General features: G+C 38.5%; 1 protein-coding gene across 1 annotated transcript in view; it reads left to right on the top strand.

Annotated features, from left to right (window-relative positions):
* Positions 1–16,898, top strand: part of PIK3CB (phosphatidylinositol-4,5-bisphosphate 3-kinase catalytic subunit beta) — an 86,447-nt gene that overhangs the window by 52,183 nt on the left and 17,366 nt on the right. Inside the window, exons 6-14 of the mRNA XM_064384794.1 lie at positions 1,101–1,324; positions 3,986–4,168; positions 4,420–4,590; positions 5,052–5,129; positions 7,604–7,855; positions 8,164–8,260; positions 9,051–9,181; positions 12,097–12,150; positions 12,870–13,058. Of these exons, the coding sequence (XP_064240864.1) occupies positions 1,101–1,324; positions 3,986–4,168; positions 4,420–4,590; positions 5,052–5,129; positions 7,604–7,855; positions 8,164–8,260; positions 9,051–9,181; positions 12,097–12,150; positions 12,870–13,058 (1,379 nt within the window). The remainder of the gene's footprint in view (positions 1–1,100; positions 1,325–3,985; positions 4,169–4,419; positions 4,591–5,051; positions 5,130–7,603; positions 7,856–8,163; positions 8,261–9,050; positions 9,182–12,096; positions 12,151–12,869; positions 13,059–16,898) is intronic.

Genomic DNA, 16,898 nt, shown 5'->3' with positions numbered 1-16,898 from the left:
AATCCTTCTGGGCAGGGCTGTGCCCCATCTGCTCATCCCCAGCCCATGCTGATCCTGGGGGCTGCTGTGACCCAGGTGCTGGACCTTACGTTTGGTCTTGCTGAACCTCAGTGGGATTCCCATGTGCCCCCTTTTCAGACTTGTCTGGGTTGCTGTGGCTGGCATCCCCTCCTTTGGGTGTGTCACCACACCCCTCAGCTGGGTGTCATCTGCAGCTCTGCTGAGGGTGCCCTCAGTCCCTCTGTCTGTGTCATTAATGAAGGTAGTTAATAACACTGGTGACAGTACACCCTGAGGGACACTGCCTGTCACTCATGTCCATTGGGACTCTGAGCTGTTGACTGTGACCCTCTGGATGTGTCCAATTTCACACCCACTGGACAGTCCCCCATCGCATACATCTCTTTATGGTTTAGAGACAAGGACATTATGGGGCCCAAGGCCTTGCAGAAGTCCACATAGGTGGTATCAACAGCCATCCCCTGTCCTCTGATGTCACTCAATCATAGAAGGTCACCAAGGTGGTCAGGCAGGACTTGCCCTGTGTATTTCTTCTTTACATGTTTTTGAAAAGGAGCTTTACTGGTCTTGGATTGGTAAACATTTCAGTCATGTAATTTTAACTTGAGTAGAGGATTTTTTTGACTTTTAACCAGAATTTAAAAGGATGATGTCATCTTTCTGACAATTAAAAAAACCCTATAGCTTGAAAGCACTTCGGCTCTGTGGTCTTTATGATGCATTTACTGTGCTTTTTAAAATTTGCTCTTGTGAGGAGAGACTTAAAGCTTTCCAAACTACCTTGAATTCAGAGTAAGGTTGGATTTTCCACTTTCTAGTACCTAGGAGATACTAGGTATTGGTATTAATTGTTTAAAATAAGCTCTCATGCCAGGTTGCATGGGAGTTGTGCAAGTAACTTTGGAAGAACACTGGTGTACAGGACAATGTAGAACCCAGCTCAGCTTTGAGCATCCATTTTGGATGGATGTCTGAAGGAAACCACCTGTGTCACCTTAACTTAAAGATAGTAACAGTTTAAATGGCATGGGCAGTATTTGTACAGCTGTGTATCCTTTTGCTTCCTTGAATTCTTTCAGGTCTCCATGAGTTTGATGCCTTACAAGATCCTGAAGTGAATGACTTCCGAGCTAAAATGAGGAGAATCAGTGAGGAAAAGATTCAGTCACTTGTGGGTCTCTCCTGGATGGACTGGTTGAAGCACACTTACCCACCAGAGCAGGAGCCTGTTATCCCAGAGAGCTTCCAGGATAAGCTCTACAGTGGAAACCTTGTAGTGGCTGTTCATTTTGATAACTGCCAGGTAGGAATGGTTGTTCATGTTTGATGAGCTGTTCTTGATCCAGGTCTGAATTGGCATGGATTGCTCAAGGATATAAATGAAATAGAATGCTTACATTATGGTGTTTGCAAAGTCTTTCAGCAGGATCCTTGACTCTTGAAAGAAGGTGAGGATGTAAGCCCACGGTAGAGAATTGAACTTTTAAACTCTAATTACAGTTCAACTTCTAAAGGCAAAATGTACACCTTGTATCTACTGTATTGCTTCATGTTTGTGTAAATGTAAAACACAGTTCAAAGTTGTCAGGACCTGTTTTGCCAACTGTTCCTGTGTTGCTTCACTTACATTCAGTTTTAAGCTCCGTTCATCAGAGATTGCTGGTAACTGGCAGGGACCATATTCAATATACTTGTCTGTGTGTGTGACTCACTGAGCATCTTTGGGGTTGATCTGCCAATTAGATTAAGAAAATTTTTTTTTTTTTTTTAAAGAAGAAACAGTATTCCCTTTATTAGAAATGCACATAGAAAACCAAAACACTGAGACTTAGAATTTGCTTTTCATTAAGGCTAGCAAAACCACAGTTTATTTTTAAAATAAAACCCCTTTTAGTTTCTACCAGGAGTACCTGAAATGTTTTAGCATGAGTTTTTATGATGTTGAAGTTGCTCTGACTCTGCTTGAGTCAAGTATTCCCATTACCCTTTTTTTTCACTCTGTTCTTTTGGGTAACCATGAATGATCAGCATTGGAAACCTTAAAAATCCTATAAGTGTGTAAATGCATCAGGCTAGATTTGATGTCCATTTGGACCCAGGTGCAAGAGGCTGGTTTTCTAATGATTCAGATTATTTTAGTTACAAAGCTGATTTTTTTTCTAGCACTATCCTTTTAAACTTTAAAGGTGTAAAGTCTGGAGACACTAAAAGTAGAGGTGAAGGCTAAATTTGGTCACCAGTAACCCCAGCTTATGTTGGATGCATAGGTGTTTTATGACAAAACCTTTTCCAGTCCTCTTCAGCTTAACAGAGAATTTGTGTTGTCCAGGAGTGAGATTATCTTCAGCCCTTGTTTAAATACTGCATCTATATGCCTATGCTGACAGGACAAAAGCAGTGCAAAAGTTCTTGCTGGTGCAGAATGTATTTGCCTGCCACTATAATAGCTTAGGTTGCTGACATTTCAAATGTTTCAAATGCTTCTGCTGCCAGCTCTGACCTTCAGAGCTATTAACAGTTCAAATCTGAGCTGCTTTTTAGAGCAGTAAATTCTGTTCCAGACGTTACTACTTGCACTGAGCCCTGGAGTCATCCCAGGAGAGTTAAAGAGGAAGGTGTGGGGACTGTTCTGTCAATTCTTGCAGCTGCAAGATTGAGAGAAGGAAATATTAAAGTAGTTTTTGTCTGGAAGGTGTGGGTGAGCTGTAAGGGCTCTGTGGTTGTCTCTGGAGCAGGAGAGACTGCTCCCCATCTCCATGACCTGTCTGTTAAGATCATCTGTGGAGCAAGGCAGCTGTCAGAGAGCACCAGCTTCCTGTGAAGAAAACGTGTTATTCCTAACTAGCAGTTGTGGCAGGAGGAGAAAGCCTTCACATTGTGGCAGCTTTCTGAAAGGTGGAAGCTGTTGTGAACCAGGCAGAAACTGAGAAAACACAGAATTAATTTAGTGTGACTCTGCAGAGTTTGCTTGTTCCATTGGGGCAGCTTGGCTCCTTACCAGTCTATATAAATAAAGTACAAGTTGAAAGAATCTAAGCAGACAACACTGCACATTTGTCAATAACTGGGTTTAGGGTGCTCACATCTTCAGAATTGGGTGTGTAAATAAGAAATAATAAAACTTGAAGAAAATAAAACAGCAAAACCCCGTAGCTCCTGAATCAACCTTTGTAAATAAGCCTGTATAAAGCATAATGTGATAGATGCAGGGAGACAAAAGATTTTGCAGATCTTGTACTTTAGGAACTTGAAATTAATTTAAACCTCCTTTTTAATTTACAAAAGAGAGTACCTTCTTACCTTTATCTTTTTAGAACACATTAAAATTAGAGATACTTTGAAAATAGGTTGATAGCCTCTAAGGGTTTTAATTAAAAGCTTTCTTTAAAAAATGCAGTCTTTGTACATTGTATTCAGAATGCTACTGGTGTTGGTCACTACTCCTCTTTTCTGTTCTCCTCCCAATGTGGTGGTGGTTTTCTACACAAATTACATTCACAGTTTCTTCTACTTTCTTACTTGAAGCTTTTTCTTCTGAGTTCAGTGATACTTAGAAAGAGGGTAACTTGCTAGTGGCCAGAAAGATGAAAAATTAACACATCTAGTACTGCTAAATACTTGGAAATGCATCATGATTTATTGTCTCTCTCATTCAACATTCCAAAACAGAACCTTCTAGATCAATGCATTGCTCCAGAAGTCTTTAAAGCACTGCTAAATCAAGTAAAGGCTTATGTTTTTGAAAGTACTTCTGATAATATGAAACTTTGGGAATTAATATCTTACAGCTTTTAAGGGTGTGTGTGATTTTGATTGCCCTAAACATACAGACTCTAACTGTTAATATAGTCTGGATTTAACAGTTATTATTTTGACCTATTTTATTATGTGTGCTACAATTTTAGCCTTGTGTGTCTGCCTAAGACAAGTTTGACCTTCATTATTCCTGCTTGTGTTTTGTTAGGATGTATTTAGTTTCCAGGTGTCTCCTAACATGAATCCCATCAAGCTGAATGAGCTGGCAATCCGAAAACGTTTGACTATCCATGGAAAAGAAGATGAGGAAGTTGATCCTGCTGATTATGTGCTGCAAGTTAGTGGAAGGCTGGAATATGTCTTTGGTGATCACCCATTAATTCAGTTCCAGGTACAGAGAGTTTTTTGGAACTTGATGTAACATTTCCCTGCTGCCTTGACCAAAGGTGCTTCCTCCCATCCCTCCTGTCCCATTAATGAACAGCAGCATCTCCCTCCTTGTGTCTGCAGCCCTCTGCAGTTGTAAAACACATGAGCACCATTCCCTTTGTATCTGTGGAATGAATGCTTTGTTTCTGGGTTTGGAAGTTGCTGTGGGAATAGTCTACTGGCTGCTAACAGCTGTTTTCCCTGGGCTTTCAGTATATCCGCAACTGTGTGATGAGCAGGACCCTTCCCCAGCTGACCCTGGTGGAGTGCTGCACCATAAAGAAGATGTGTGAGCAGGAGATGATTGCCATAGAAGCTGCCATAAACCGAAAATCCTCCAACCTTCCTCTTCCTCTGCCACCAAAAAAAACAAGAGCAACAACTGTGAGTTCATGGGGAGAATACCCAAAGGGAGCAGTGACTTGTGGCATATAAATCACAGTGCCTGGGGTTTGTGCTGTGACTGCTGTGCTCCAGTGTAGGTCACCTGGGTCAACTCAGAGCCTCCTCTTGCGTGGCAGATTTACCTCAGAAACATAAATGTGGACAGGTCTTTGCTCTATTACACACTCTGGAGTTACTCAGAGTGAGCAATAAATTTTGAATTGTCAGGATGTGGTACATGATGTATGTTCTCACCCCCAGCTCTCTTCCAGATGAGTTTTTACTTTGTCTCCTCTTATAGCTCTGATGACCAATTTATCTTCGAAGATTTCAAATTTATATTTTTAACTGCATTTTTTTCTTTTGTATTTGATAATTTTGCTTAAAATTCTTGGCTTGCAAAATAGGTCTCAATGTTACAGTGATGAAGAGTGAACTTGTATCTTTGTTTCTCTTCTCAGAGTGTATGGGATATTTCCAACCCTTTCAAGATTATTCTATTAAAGGGCAATAAACTAAACACAGAAGAAAATGCCAAAGTAAGTAATTGTGTCTGGTATCAGAAGACATTCTGTTCATCATTTTAATGTTTTTCAATGCTAAGTGAACTGAAAATCGTACAGATTTCAGCATTTTTAATTATTCCCAATTGCATTGTTAGCATTGGTCAAAATCTGGCTTTATTGCTAAAATATTCTTTTTTTGCCTGAAGCTGGATATGCGCATTGGAACATTTCAATAACTGTGGCAGTATGACATAAGTGTTCATTGGTGTTTGACTTTTAAGTGCTGATAGTGGTGTGAAATGTGCTCATTTTAAATAGATTGTCATAAACACACAAGTAAATTAAGTATTAAATGTTTTAAAGTGCAACATGGTATTTTTGTAGTCCTGAATATATTCAGGACGTCTAAACTTGGACTGTATGCTTCTCTACAATCTGTCTTTTATTTTCTATACATGAGGATCACAAAGAAAGCTGGAGTATAATTTCCTGTAAAAATATACACGACTGGGCTACTGACTGCTGTACAGACCACAAGTTGTTAACACGTGGGAATTTATTGCACAGCTACTTTAATGCCTTACAAAACACTTGCCTGTGAGGTAGAGCAACATGAAACTAATTTTTTTTTGTTCAGAAATCAGTAAATTGTGTAGCCAATCCTGTAGATAAGGAAGATACCTAGTTAACCATTGATATTTGCTGTTCTCATGCTTTATTCAGGATACTTGGTGCATTTTTTTCTTTCAAACTGTTGTTACAACTTTCTTGTAAATTAGCAATCTTACATTTTGGTCAACACCAAAGAAGAAGTTCTACATTACAGATAAATGAGCCATAGTTGCATTTTAATACCTGAGACACTGTGATTGTGGAAATTGATGGCTACAAAACCAGATGTTTCCCTCTTTTTTGTCCAAACCATTATTTAACTAGTTCCAATATCTTCTTAACCCTGTTCTGTAGAGCCTTAAGTTTTTAATAGGAAAGATAAAAGAGCTGGTGGATTCTGGAAGGAACATAGCTATCAGGAGTTTCTGGAAACAATCAAAGTGTTTTCTAAGCTTGAGAAGAAACAGGAAAAACGGGCAGTTCTTTCATATTGGCACCTGTGGGCACCATCTAAATGTCATTTAGTATTTTGAATGCTTTTCAGTCTTGAAAAATTGCAAGTCCTGTGGGTAACCTAGAACAAGAATGAATGCAGTGACCCTGCAAACCTGTGCATGTTTCCCTGCCTTGTCTGTCTACAGTGTTACAAAATTGTCACTATTGAGAGTGTATTTGTTTTCCAGTCCTGGTTCTAAGTCTGTTTAATTCACTGCCATTGTTCCTTTAGCCCCACTGTGCTGTGGATAAGCCAATATTCATCCATTTCTGCTGAACCCACCACCAAGGTTCACAAATACAGTGTTTGTAGTGGGGAACAAAACATTTGTCAGCTGGGTAGCACTGCCCCAGTGTGAGCTGGGGACATCCACCTAGGGCACAAGTGACCTCACCCAGCAGCCCAACACCCCATTTTCCAAATACATGACATTGAAAACTGCTTTTCTTTTCTCTTGGTCTTTGGCCACCCCATCAGTACACACCATTTCATTTGTAAAAGGGGCATGTCAGAATGAAAAGAAAAAAATTGGGATTCAATCCCTTACATTAACAGGATCAGAAGAATCAGAGAGGTGAATTATTTTTTTACTCAATGCCACTATCAAATTTAATATCTCTCTTTCCCTTGCAGTGCTCAGCAATAATATGATAGCTTAAAGGGAATGTGGGGAAGGTTGATTCAGGAGAAGAGGGAACATCAGATCACTTTGACACATTTAACATTGAGGATTTCTTTTTGGTGTTGAGCAAAAAGATTACATTAGTGGGGTTTTTGTCTCTCCATGTCTCTCTCTCACTGATATTTTGGAGGGCCACCTGAAAGAAGTTGGCACATTTCACTCTGCACTTTTCTGTGTATACATGTTATGGAACAGAAATGTAGAAATGAAACAGAAAAATGAAGAAAGAACAGAAAAACATCTTAGCATTAACCTGTAATAAGTTTAATTTTAGTGACAGTAATAACTCCAGGTTCTTTGTCTAGTTGTCCTTCTCCTTTCTTGATCCTTATTTTAATTGTTCAAGCAACCTGGTTTTGTTGGTTTCTGGGTACTAAAGACAAAACAAACCCTGGAAATCTTGTACATTGTTATTATTATTACAGGTGACTCCCATGTTAGGGTCAGCAGTGTTCCCTGTATACATATTTAGAAACAGTTTAAATGAAAAGTGAGGTTTTTTTAAGCTGAAAAAACTCTAAATATTTCTCATTTAGAAGCACAAATTGGTTCTACCTGGAGATTTTAATTTGTATTCAGAAAATTAGTCTTAACTTCTTCATTGTGCTTAGTTGTTTGTTTGGTGGAATTAATATGTATGTATGTTCTATATATTATTCTATGCAGAAATCTGTAGGTTCTGTGACAAGCTTAAAATCTCTCATTTCTTTATGGCAGGTTCATGTTAGGGCTGGTCTTTTCCATGGCACAGAGCTCCTTTGTAAAACAATTGTAAGCACAGAAATATCTGGGAGAAGTGACCACGTTTGGAATGAAGTGCTGGAGTTTGAAATCAATGTCTGTGATCTGCCAAGGATGGCAAGGCTCTGCTTTGCTGTTTATGCTGTCATGGATAAGATGAAAACTAAGAAGTCCACCAAGGCAATGAATCCTTCCAAATACCAAACCATTAGGAAAGCAGGAAAAGTGGTAATTTATCTCATTTGTTATTCTTGAGTGACCTTCAAATTATATCAAAATGAGCAACCAGAAATCTTTCCTTGTCCTCACTTTAGTGCTCAAGAATGCACAATGTAAAGAAAATATATTAAAAGCAGTGTATGCATTAAGAATTGCACATCTTGGAATGAAAACTTTTGATAATTCTTAGTTCTGAAAGGTATCACCATTTAAAAAAAAACAAGCCACCCTCTCAATTTTATGTATTTGCAGTGTATTTTGTGTAGTAAAATTTGCTGGCATCTTCGTTTCCATATAACAATTCTTTCCTTTGGCAGCATTATCCTGTAGCCTGGGTAAATACCATGGTGTTTGATTATAAAGGCCACTTGAGGAATGGGGAACTGGTACTGCACAGCTGGTCATCATTTCCTGGTAAACCTCAGCTTTTCAGATTTGGACTTTGGGTGTGGGAGAGAGTGGGATTCAATAGCAGAATATTTACTGTATGCATGCTCAGTTCTCTTGTGATAATCACTTTATACTTGTAGTTTTTATGTGGAAATGTGTACCACATTTTAATCTCTTTCCTGAAAGTATTGTTTAGTGGGAAAGAGGAAGAGCAAGAAATAGTGTTCTAAAAGTTTCATCTGTTGTGGAAGGAAAACCACATAAAATAGATGCATATTTATATCTGGTTTTACTTGCTTTTAAGGTACAGTTTAGGTTTCATTTGGTCCCTGTGCCTTGTACCCCAAATTGATTAGATCAGTTATAATGTAAGTGATAATATTTGCATCAGCAAAAATTGTGAACTGGAATTTTGTCATGTTCCCTGATACTGAGATCAGTTAGTGGAAGTGGCTGGAGCCTCGTGTCACTCTGAGCCCATCCTGAGGAACACTGTCCCAGCCTGGCTGGCCTGAGGCTCTGCTCTCCATTTGATCCAGAGGGTGTGTCCTGCTTTGCAGAAGCTGCAGATCTCACTGGGATTTGTTGCAGTGTGGGGATAGCTCAGCTTTCCTGGACTATTATGTTTCCTTAAGGAAATCAGTTTCTCATGGGGTGATAATCCAACATTTGGGAATGCAGGAGGTGGTTTATGGTGGAAATACAGAGCATTGCACTAAAAGTGCTGTGCAGCAAAACATGCTCTGTCCATTTTCTAAGGAAGTGATTTCTTACTGCATGCCTGGCCTGTAATATTAAATGCTCTGTGTTTCAGATGAACTTGAAGAAATGTTGAATCCCATGGGAACCGTCCAGACTAACCCTTACACTGAAAATGCAACAGCTTTGCACATTAGATTTCAGGAATATTCAAAACAGCCTATTAATTACCCTCCCTTTGATAAGGTAAGGGACGTCCTAAAGAGCAGTTGTAATGTTTATGTGGAAATAGCTGGTTTTTTTCCTTTCTACCCTGCCTTTCCAGTGAATTCCCCTTTTCCTGCCTTTTAGTCACTGTACTGCAGTTTGTTAAACTTGCACTGCATGAGTGGCAGTGCTTGACTTCAGGGTCTATTTTGAAGATGGACACTTTTAAAAGTGGTCTGTGCATGGTCTTTTGAAGGTCAAAAGCAAATCAGTTTCCCGTATGAATGATCTTATAAAAAGCTAAATTTATCTGCTATTCTGGAAACCTTCAAACTGTTCTTGCTTGTGATCTATAAAGATCTGTTCTCTCTTGGTACAAATGTGTGTTAGCCATTCTTTGGGGTACTGCCCTGTGAGATCAAGTCCTTTAAAGGATAAATGGACTCTTGGCACTGTGTGCAAAGGGATTTCTGAAGGTCTGCATTTGGACTAAATCCACTGAAGTGGCTCTGCAGTTTTCTACAGATGAAGATAAGAATCTGTCTAGAAAGGAAGTGTATATTTGGAATACATGTGGTTATTTCTGTAGCGTGAAGGATGGATGGAAAGATGTTTAGAAACCAGCAAAAAAAGCTAAATCCTGGAAACAAGTAATGAAATAAGTCTTAAAACAGACTGCTAATGATACATTATAAAAATCAGGCTTAACTCATGTACACATTAGTCTGAATTTTGGTTTGGGGAAAGTCAATAACAGCCTAGAGAAATTGCTTCTTTTTCTTTTTGGAGGATTTTGCACCTTTGGGGAGCATGAACAAAAAGACTGAAATCACCAAGTTTTATAATCTTGTTCAAAGGCAGATTTGGGATTTAAAGTTCATAAAAATGAAATCAAATTACAAGGTAGCATTTCCTTTGTTTCAGTTTGGGTTAATAGTGTTTCTCCTTCCTTGCTATCACAGTACTTTTTCTTTTATTCAAACAGCATTGGAAATGCAGTGAGAGTTAAAACCAATACTGACCAATTGCTGTTTATTTATGGCTGACCAGTTAAAGCTTCATCCAGCTTTGGTATTGCTTTAAGTTTTTTACTCATTACACTTATGGGTATTTAATTTTTAAAGAAAAAAAATAATGTGCGTATTAGACAGATTAAGTAAAAGTGTGTCTCTTTAGTAGTCACATATTAGTTCTGGCTCTGATGTTTCTGTTCTTTGTCTCTGCAATACCAAGTTCTCAGAAAGTTAAAACCCTGGGCTGAATGTAGATTTTACTGGGTGAGACAGAGTGTAGTGACATTAAGGTAGGGTCTAATGGTCTTCATCCCTTGTGACTTTCACCTTCATTCAATTCAATCTCCTAAAGATTCTCTTGGTGAAGGTTCTGTTGAATGAGGAGTGATGTTCAGCTGCTGGAATTACATCAGCTGAGGATCTGTCTCTCACAATGCTCCAGCTGAGACTTGCTTGCTTATGGCTGCTTTTCATTTTCCCAGCGTTGTTGCTGGTTTCTGCCAAGAAAACAAAGAATGAGATGCCAGATTTGTGTTTTGAGAAGCATAATGTGCAAAAATAGATGAATCTTTTCAATCATCTCATCAACCTGCCTGCACAGTGAGCTGTGCAACACTGCTTCCACAACGAGGAGCTTTTTGGGGCTGAGGGAGCAAGAGTGCCTGGACCAGGGATAAGAAACTTGTCTGAGACAACAGCCATGTGTGGGGCTGGTCCATGGCCAGTGCTGCAGGCACATCATGGGGCTCAGGGTTCACTCGAACAAAGCTGGACTTGCAAAGACTTTGAAAATTTATTTGCAAACAATAACTCTGCAAAGCACGGGGAGGCAAGAATCAAACATAGAATTAGGACTCTGTGGTTTTGTTTATGCGTGTTTTCACACACAGTATGTAAATAAGCTTTGTAGCCAAGTAGCAGATGTAATACATGATATTAATGAGAGTTTCATACAGAGAAAAGAAATAAAACAGGATGCCTTTCTAGGGATTTTAGCTGCTGGGTATTTATGCTCTGATTATTGCAGTCTTTTGTTGTTTCTTGTGTTGTCTGAGTAAAGACAACACAAGTCTTGATGTACCTGTGACTCCCAGACCAGCTGGGGTGCTGGTGTATTCCTGGGTGATGGACGATGCAGAGCTCTCAGGGAAATTAGATGCTGGAGTTCCTTACATTTTTTCTTTATTGAGATTTTATTTCATGATTTGTTCCTTGAAGCAGCAGCATCTGACATCTGTAGACAGACATACCTGGCCAGCTCAGCATTGTAACACCTGGCTTGGTTGCAGTAATGTGCAGAATGCACTTTGAAGAACTGCATTTACTTCGAGACTTAATTCTCCATTATTGGTTATTGTGTGAACTTCAAAATCAAGTAAAATGTTCAAAAGGGAAAAAACAAAAGGAGAGGAGATCCAAGATCTAGCAGAGTACCTGGACACACTGATTGAGATGATATGGGCAGTCTGAGAGCATGGTGAAAGGACTGGGCTTGTGGATTCTTTCTGGGGTTGAGGGCTAGAAGCATGGATCCATGGCATGGAAACAGTGGGCATGGATCCATGGGCATTGGAAACTGCACAGGTTGAGGTGAGAAAAGCAAAGGATAACTTAGGGTTGAGGAATTGGTTTGCTTGGATGAAAAATAAGGAAGAAATGTAGAAACAGAAAGCAAGATGTCATCAGGAAGGCTGTGTAATTTAGCCCAGGAGTGATGAAAAAGGAAATAATGGAGGTCATCATAAGCACTGCTGTTCCTGATCTCTCTAGTCCTGCAGGTGAGAAAAGGGACACTGCACAATAGTCCACTGGATATAAAAACTACCTAAAAGATAGCAGTTTTTTTTTCCTTGTCTGCTTCGTTTCTGTAATGCTTGTTCTGTGTAGCAATGCAGTCAGATTTGGGGTTAAATCTAACAATTTAAAACCAACTTCTTGCAGATACTTGAAAAGGCAGCTGAGATTGCAAGAAACAGTGACAATGCTGCAATGGCGGTGAGCATCATCTGAAGACTATTTAAAAATTAATTTTCTGGGGTTTTTTGGTTCTTATTTCTGCATCAATGTAGAAATAAATAAGTCAGCTACTCAAATAGCATTTCTACTGACTCTGTTTTCTTATATAATTCACTTTGATGAACTGCTTTAAAATTCAGATCTATATCTGCTTTTTCCATTATATTTTGGACTTGTCTTTATTTTGTCAAAAAGTTTTACATACTCTGGCTTTGGAAGACAGCTAAGATTTATATTAGAGCTGAAAAAAATTTAGGAAGACCAAAATAAATGTCTGTCTACTTGGCAAATATGTTTTCTTTTGATTGTTGCAAAAGTATTTTTTTATTGCTAATAAGAACAAATTATTATCTATGTATCTAAATTTGCTCATTTGAAAAAAAATAGAAGGAGAAAGTATATGCATCCTAAATGCACTGGAGAGTGCTCCATGTTGGAGTTGGAAAATAGAAATATTGCCATCTAGTGTCCTTAACTCTGAAGTTGAGTTATTTTTTCAGGAAGTTCTGCACACTGGATTTGGAATCTGTTACTTACAGTGTCTACAGTAAGGAATCTGAAAGACAGGCACAGTGGTCATTTCCTTGTGTTTAAGGAGTTTTTATCTGATGTTCTTTCTGCTGTAGAGATGCTGGTATTTGAGGTACCATACTAGAATCTTACTGAATTAATCCCATTATACATGTCTGATTTCCTAGGGTCGAGGTGGTAAGAAGTTTTATGTTGTGCTAAAAGATATAATGGAAAGAGATCCTTTATCTCAGCTGTGTGAAAATGAAATGGATCTCATTTGGACTTTGCGATATGACTGTCGTGAGAATTTCCCACAATCGTTGCCAAAACTGCTGCTCTCTTTAAAGTGGAACAAACTTGAAGACGTTGCTCAGGTAAGGGAAAAGACAACGTGGTGGGGAAAAAAGCTTCAATTAAATAATCAGAAAATAGGATTTGTTTCCCAAGTGTAGCCAGTTTGAACTGGTGCTGTTGTGCAAGCTGGAGTTCAGTGTCTAACTTCTGCAGCCTGGACACATAAAGAACTTATTCTCTCAAAGAAAACTCCATAAACCCCAAAACCAAAATGCATTTCAAGGGTGCTCTTAATGACAAGAAAAACACAGTGGGTATTTATAAAGACTAATGTTAAAATTATGTGCTGAAATTTGATGCTAAAAGCAAGAATTTCCCAGACTCATCCAGTGCAGCCCCGTGCTCCAGCACAGTCAGCCTGAGCTGGACTGTGTCCAGCTGAGTTGGGAGTACCTCCACCAGTGGAGACTCCACAGGCTCTGGGCAAAAACGTCCAGTGCTTGACCATCCTCACAGCAAGAATGATTTTTATAAGGCTATTCTAAAAAAAACGTTGTAAATCAAGATCTGAAATAAAACTTCTTGTGAAAATTGTTAAGCTGCTCAAATACTGTAAAATCCAGATCTCAGACTGGGTAATTAAAACTCACCAAGGCAGACAGATGGATTTTCAAAGAGATGTGAGACCCACCAGTGCTACAAAACACATCATTCTCATCCTGTCTCTTTGACCCAATAGTCTCTTTAAAATAACTTTTAAGGATGTGAGGCTGGTGCTGTGAAGCAAGGTGCATTTCCAGTAAAATTGGTTCATTTGTTTGCTGCACAGATGTGCAAGGTTATTTCACTACACTGTAATGAAGTTGGTTTTGCTGCCTTTTGCTGTATTTACCCAAATAGAATCCAACTCTTAGGGCACTTTTTGAGAATAGGTTGAACTTTAATACAGGAAAAGTTATATGAGCTCACAGTAAAACCATGCCTGCTTGATGGACTGTTTTTAAAAGAATAAAGTAACAGGTTTCTGGATTGGAATTGAAATGTTTTAGTCAGATTGTGTACAGTGAAGTTTGGGACAAAATAAAAATCTGGCCCAGGTTACCAAGCACAGGTGTTGTTCTGGTCTTCCTGACAGAATTCAGGTGTAAATGATGCTCACCTTCTGACAGACCACTACACTGAGATAATGTTAATGTCTTTCCCTCAGTCTTATTTTTTAAATTTTTGACTACTTTTTGTGATTTTTATAAACTTAGAGCAAAAAGCATTTGCCGTGAAGAATTATGGCTGATGATAGAAAACTCTATTGCCCCTTAGTATTCTGACCTTCACCTGTTACAAGCTTTGTGTTCTTGGAAGAAAAGGCAGCCACTCCATGAAAATCCATCTTCTGTCTGTCCATTATATGATTTTTGTGATTAACCAGTCAGGCTCTTAGTTTGCTCCAGCAGAGAGTTCCATTTTCTGCTACATCCTCCCTCCCAGCTAGATGTGTCAGTTCCGTGAACTTCTGAAAATAAATGGAATTTCATCCCAGCTCCTTGTCTGTGCATGAACACTGCACTAACAAAATCGAGCACCCACACATTCCTTGCTCACTTGTATTCTTTCATGTGCAAGAATCCCATTCCTTAGTAGTTCCATTACTTCTAAATTTATTGTTCATTATTAAAAGTTATCTGGAAATCAAAACTGTAAAAATACAAGCCAGCACTTGTTTGCACCTTAAAATATGTGAAGGAAAAGGCATTCTGAGTGCTGGGGTTTTAAAATATGGCCCTTGATAGTTAGTTTTGAAAACTAACTTGGAGTCTGGATATTAGCTGACTGCTCAAAGTCCTTTACACTTAGGAACATTAAATATTACATATACATAAAACTTTTTATTTAAACAGATGGCTGAAAATATGTTGTTGTCTTGTTACTGTGTACTTTCTGGAAGGAATATAGTATTTATGTTTGCTTATCTATAGACAATAGTGGAGTTTATATCATAATATTGGTTTTGGCAGTGTGGAGAGTCTCTCTGAAAAATGAGATCTTACCTTAAACATGCTGAATATTTCTGTAGTACATAGACATGTCAGTGCTTCTAATGATTTACCTTTTCAGGTAAGGCAAGATAGCCTCATTCATTTTAGGAATTCCAAAATGATCAGGATTTATAATTTACTTCCCATTAAATTTAAATACTTGCTGTACTAGCTGTCTGCTGCAATGTGCATGCTGTTGTACCAAAAGTTTTTTTAAGTTTAAGGTTTTTTTTAAGTTTTTTTAATGCCCATTTTTAGATGCATTTCAGTAAGTCTTGACACTTCAACCAAGAAGATCAAAAAACCCCAAACACAATACAACAAAACAACAAAACCAAAAGAAGCAGTCAAACACCAGCTGTTTATAAGAAAAGTCAATCAAACACCAGCTGTTTGTAAGCAAATGGACTTAATAACTATATTCCTGTTTTTATTAATGCAGCTTAAAAATAGTGAGGCTTTTTTAGAAATGGACTCTCTCATATTTGATTGTAGACTATCATTAATCTATTAGTTCAGTAGTCCATGAAGTTATGCCCAGTGCATTCAAGCAGCTTTCCTGAATTATTTACCATTATTTACCAAGCCCTCGTTGGATTTGCAGGATTTTAGCAGAATGGTTGCACAGAAGGAATTGTTCTTCCTGCTGCCAAAACCTCCCTGCTCAGCAGAGTAGCAGGGTGGCAGAACTTGTTATGAGAATTCACAGGCAGTATTTATACTCCAAGCAGAATTAAAACAAAAAAATTAAAAGAATTTTTTTAAGTCCACTTGATTTCAGTGAAGTGACACCATCATTAATGAGAAGTAGAGAAAAGACAATTGAAATAATTGGAATAAAAACATTGGCCTGTACTTAATTGTATTGTCTCATCTAGTCTTCTTAAGGAAGAAACTGTGGTTATTTCTTTACAGAAGAAAATATTGATACACCAAGGCCAAATTCAAGTGTTCTCTGAAACATGCATTGTTCATCCTCATTGTAACCACCTGTGCAATGATTTCAGCAAAGGGAGGAGCTCTGTATTTTCAAATCATCTTCCCAGTAAATGTACATTTACTGGAAAAAAATCATGTGGATCATGACTTTCACTGCCTGATGTATGAGGCATGTGGGGCCATATGAGCTCATCTTTTCAGACTATTTCAGGTTTTCCGTTTCAATCATTCAGTATTAACAAAATAGCTCTATATTTTTGCTGGTTCTGCACCTGATTTGCAGTAGATTGTGTAGAAATTCGGCTAGTTTTGTTTTGGAGTCTGTGACTGTCTGACAAGCAGAGCTGCTGTTTGCATTTTCAGTGTCTGTCTTGTGTATTAAATTTGTGCTCAGGGTTAGTGTTTCCTGCAGAGTTTCAGTGCCAGTGTTCCTGCTATGGAAATGTTAGTGGCTGCACTCAGGACATCACTGGTCCTTGCTGGGTCAGTAGATTTTGGAGTGTATTTTTGAGTGTATTTTTCTGTGGGAATGTGACATCTATTTTTAAAACAGCTTTAGTTTTAGTTTCCATCATGTGTCCATACCTGTATTTGCCCATGGAAACATCTTAGCTGGTCCTTTCCTCCACTTGTGGAGTTTCAGCACAGCCCTGGCTTTGTTCTGTGATTCATGCCCATTTCTTGCCTTCTGGATTTCACAGAAATGATGACTGAGTTCACAGTCTGTATAAAATGGTGTTATGAAAATGCCTGTTAAATGTGAGCTGAGAATGTGAACTCGTGTTTGTCCTACTGGAGCTGGAAGCAGGAGCTGATGTGTGACAGAGTAGAAATAAAGGTTTTTCACTGCTGTAAAGTCATTATGAAATCAGGCTAAAAACAAGATCATCCTAATTATTCAGATCTTATAAGTGCTATTGAAATATAAAATAACTTGTGTTACCTAAT

Source organism: Passer domesticus, chromosome 11 (assembly GCF_036417665.1).
Source record: "Passer domesticus isolate bPasDom1 chromosome 11, bPasDom1.hap1, whole genome shotgun sequence".
NCBI classification, from domain to species: Eukaryota; Metazoa; Chordata; class Aves; order Passeriformes; family Passeridae; genus Passer; species Passer domesticus.
The sequence above is the reverse complement of the archived record's forward strand: the minus strand, read 5'-3'. Positions and strand labels throughout refer to the sequence as shown.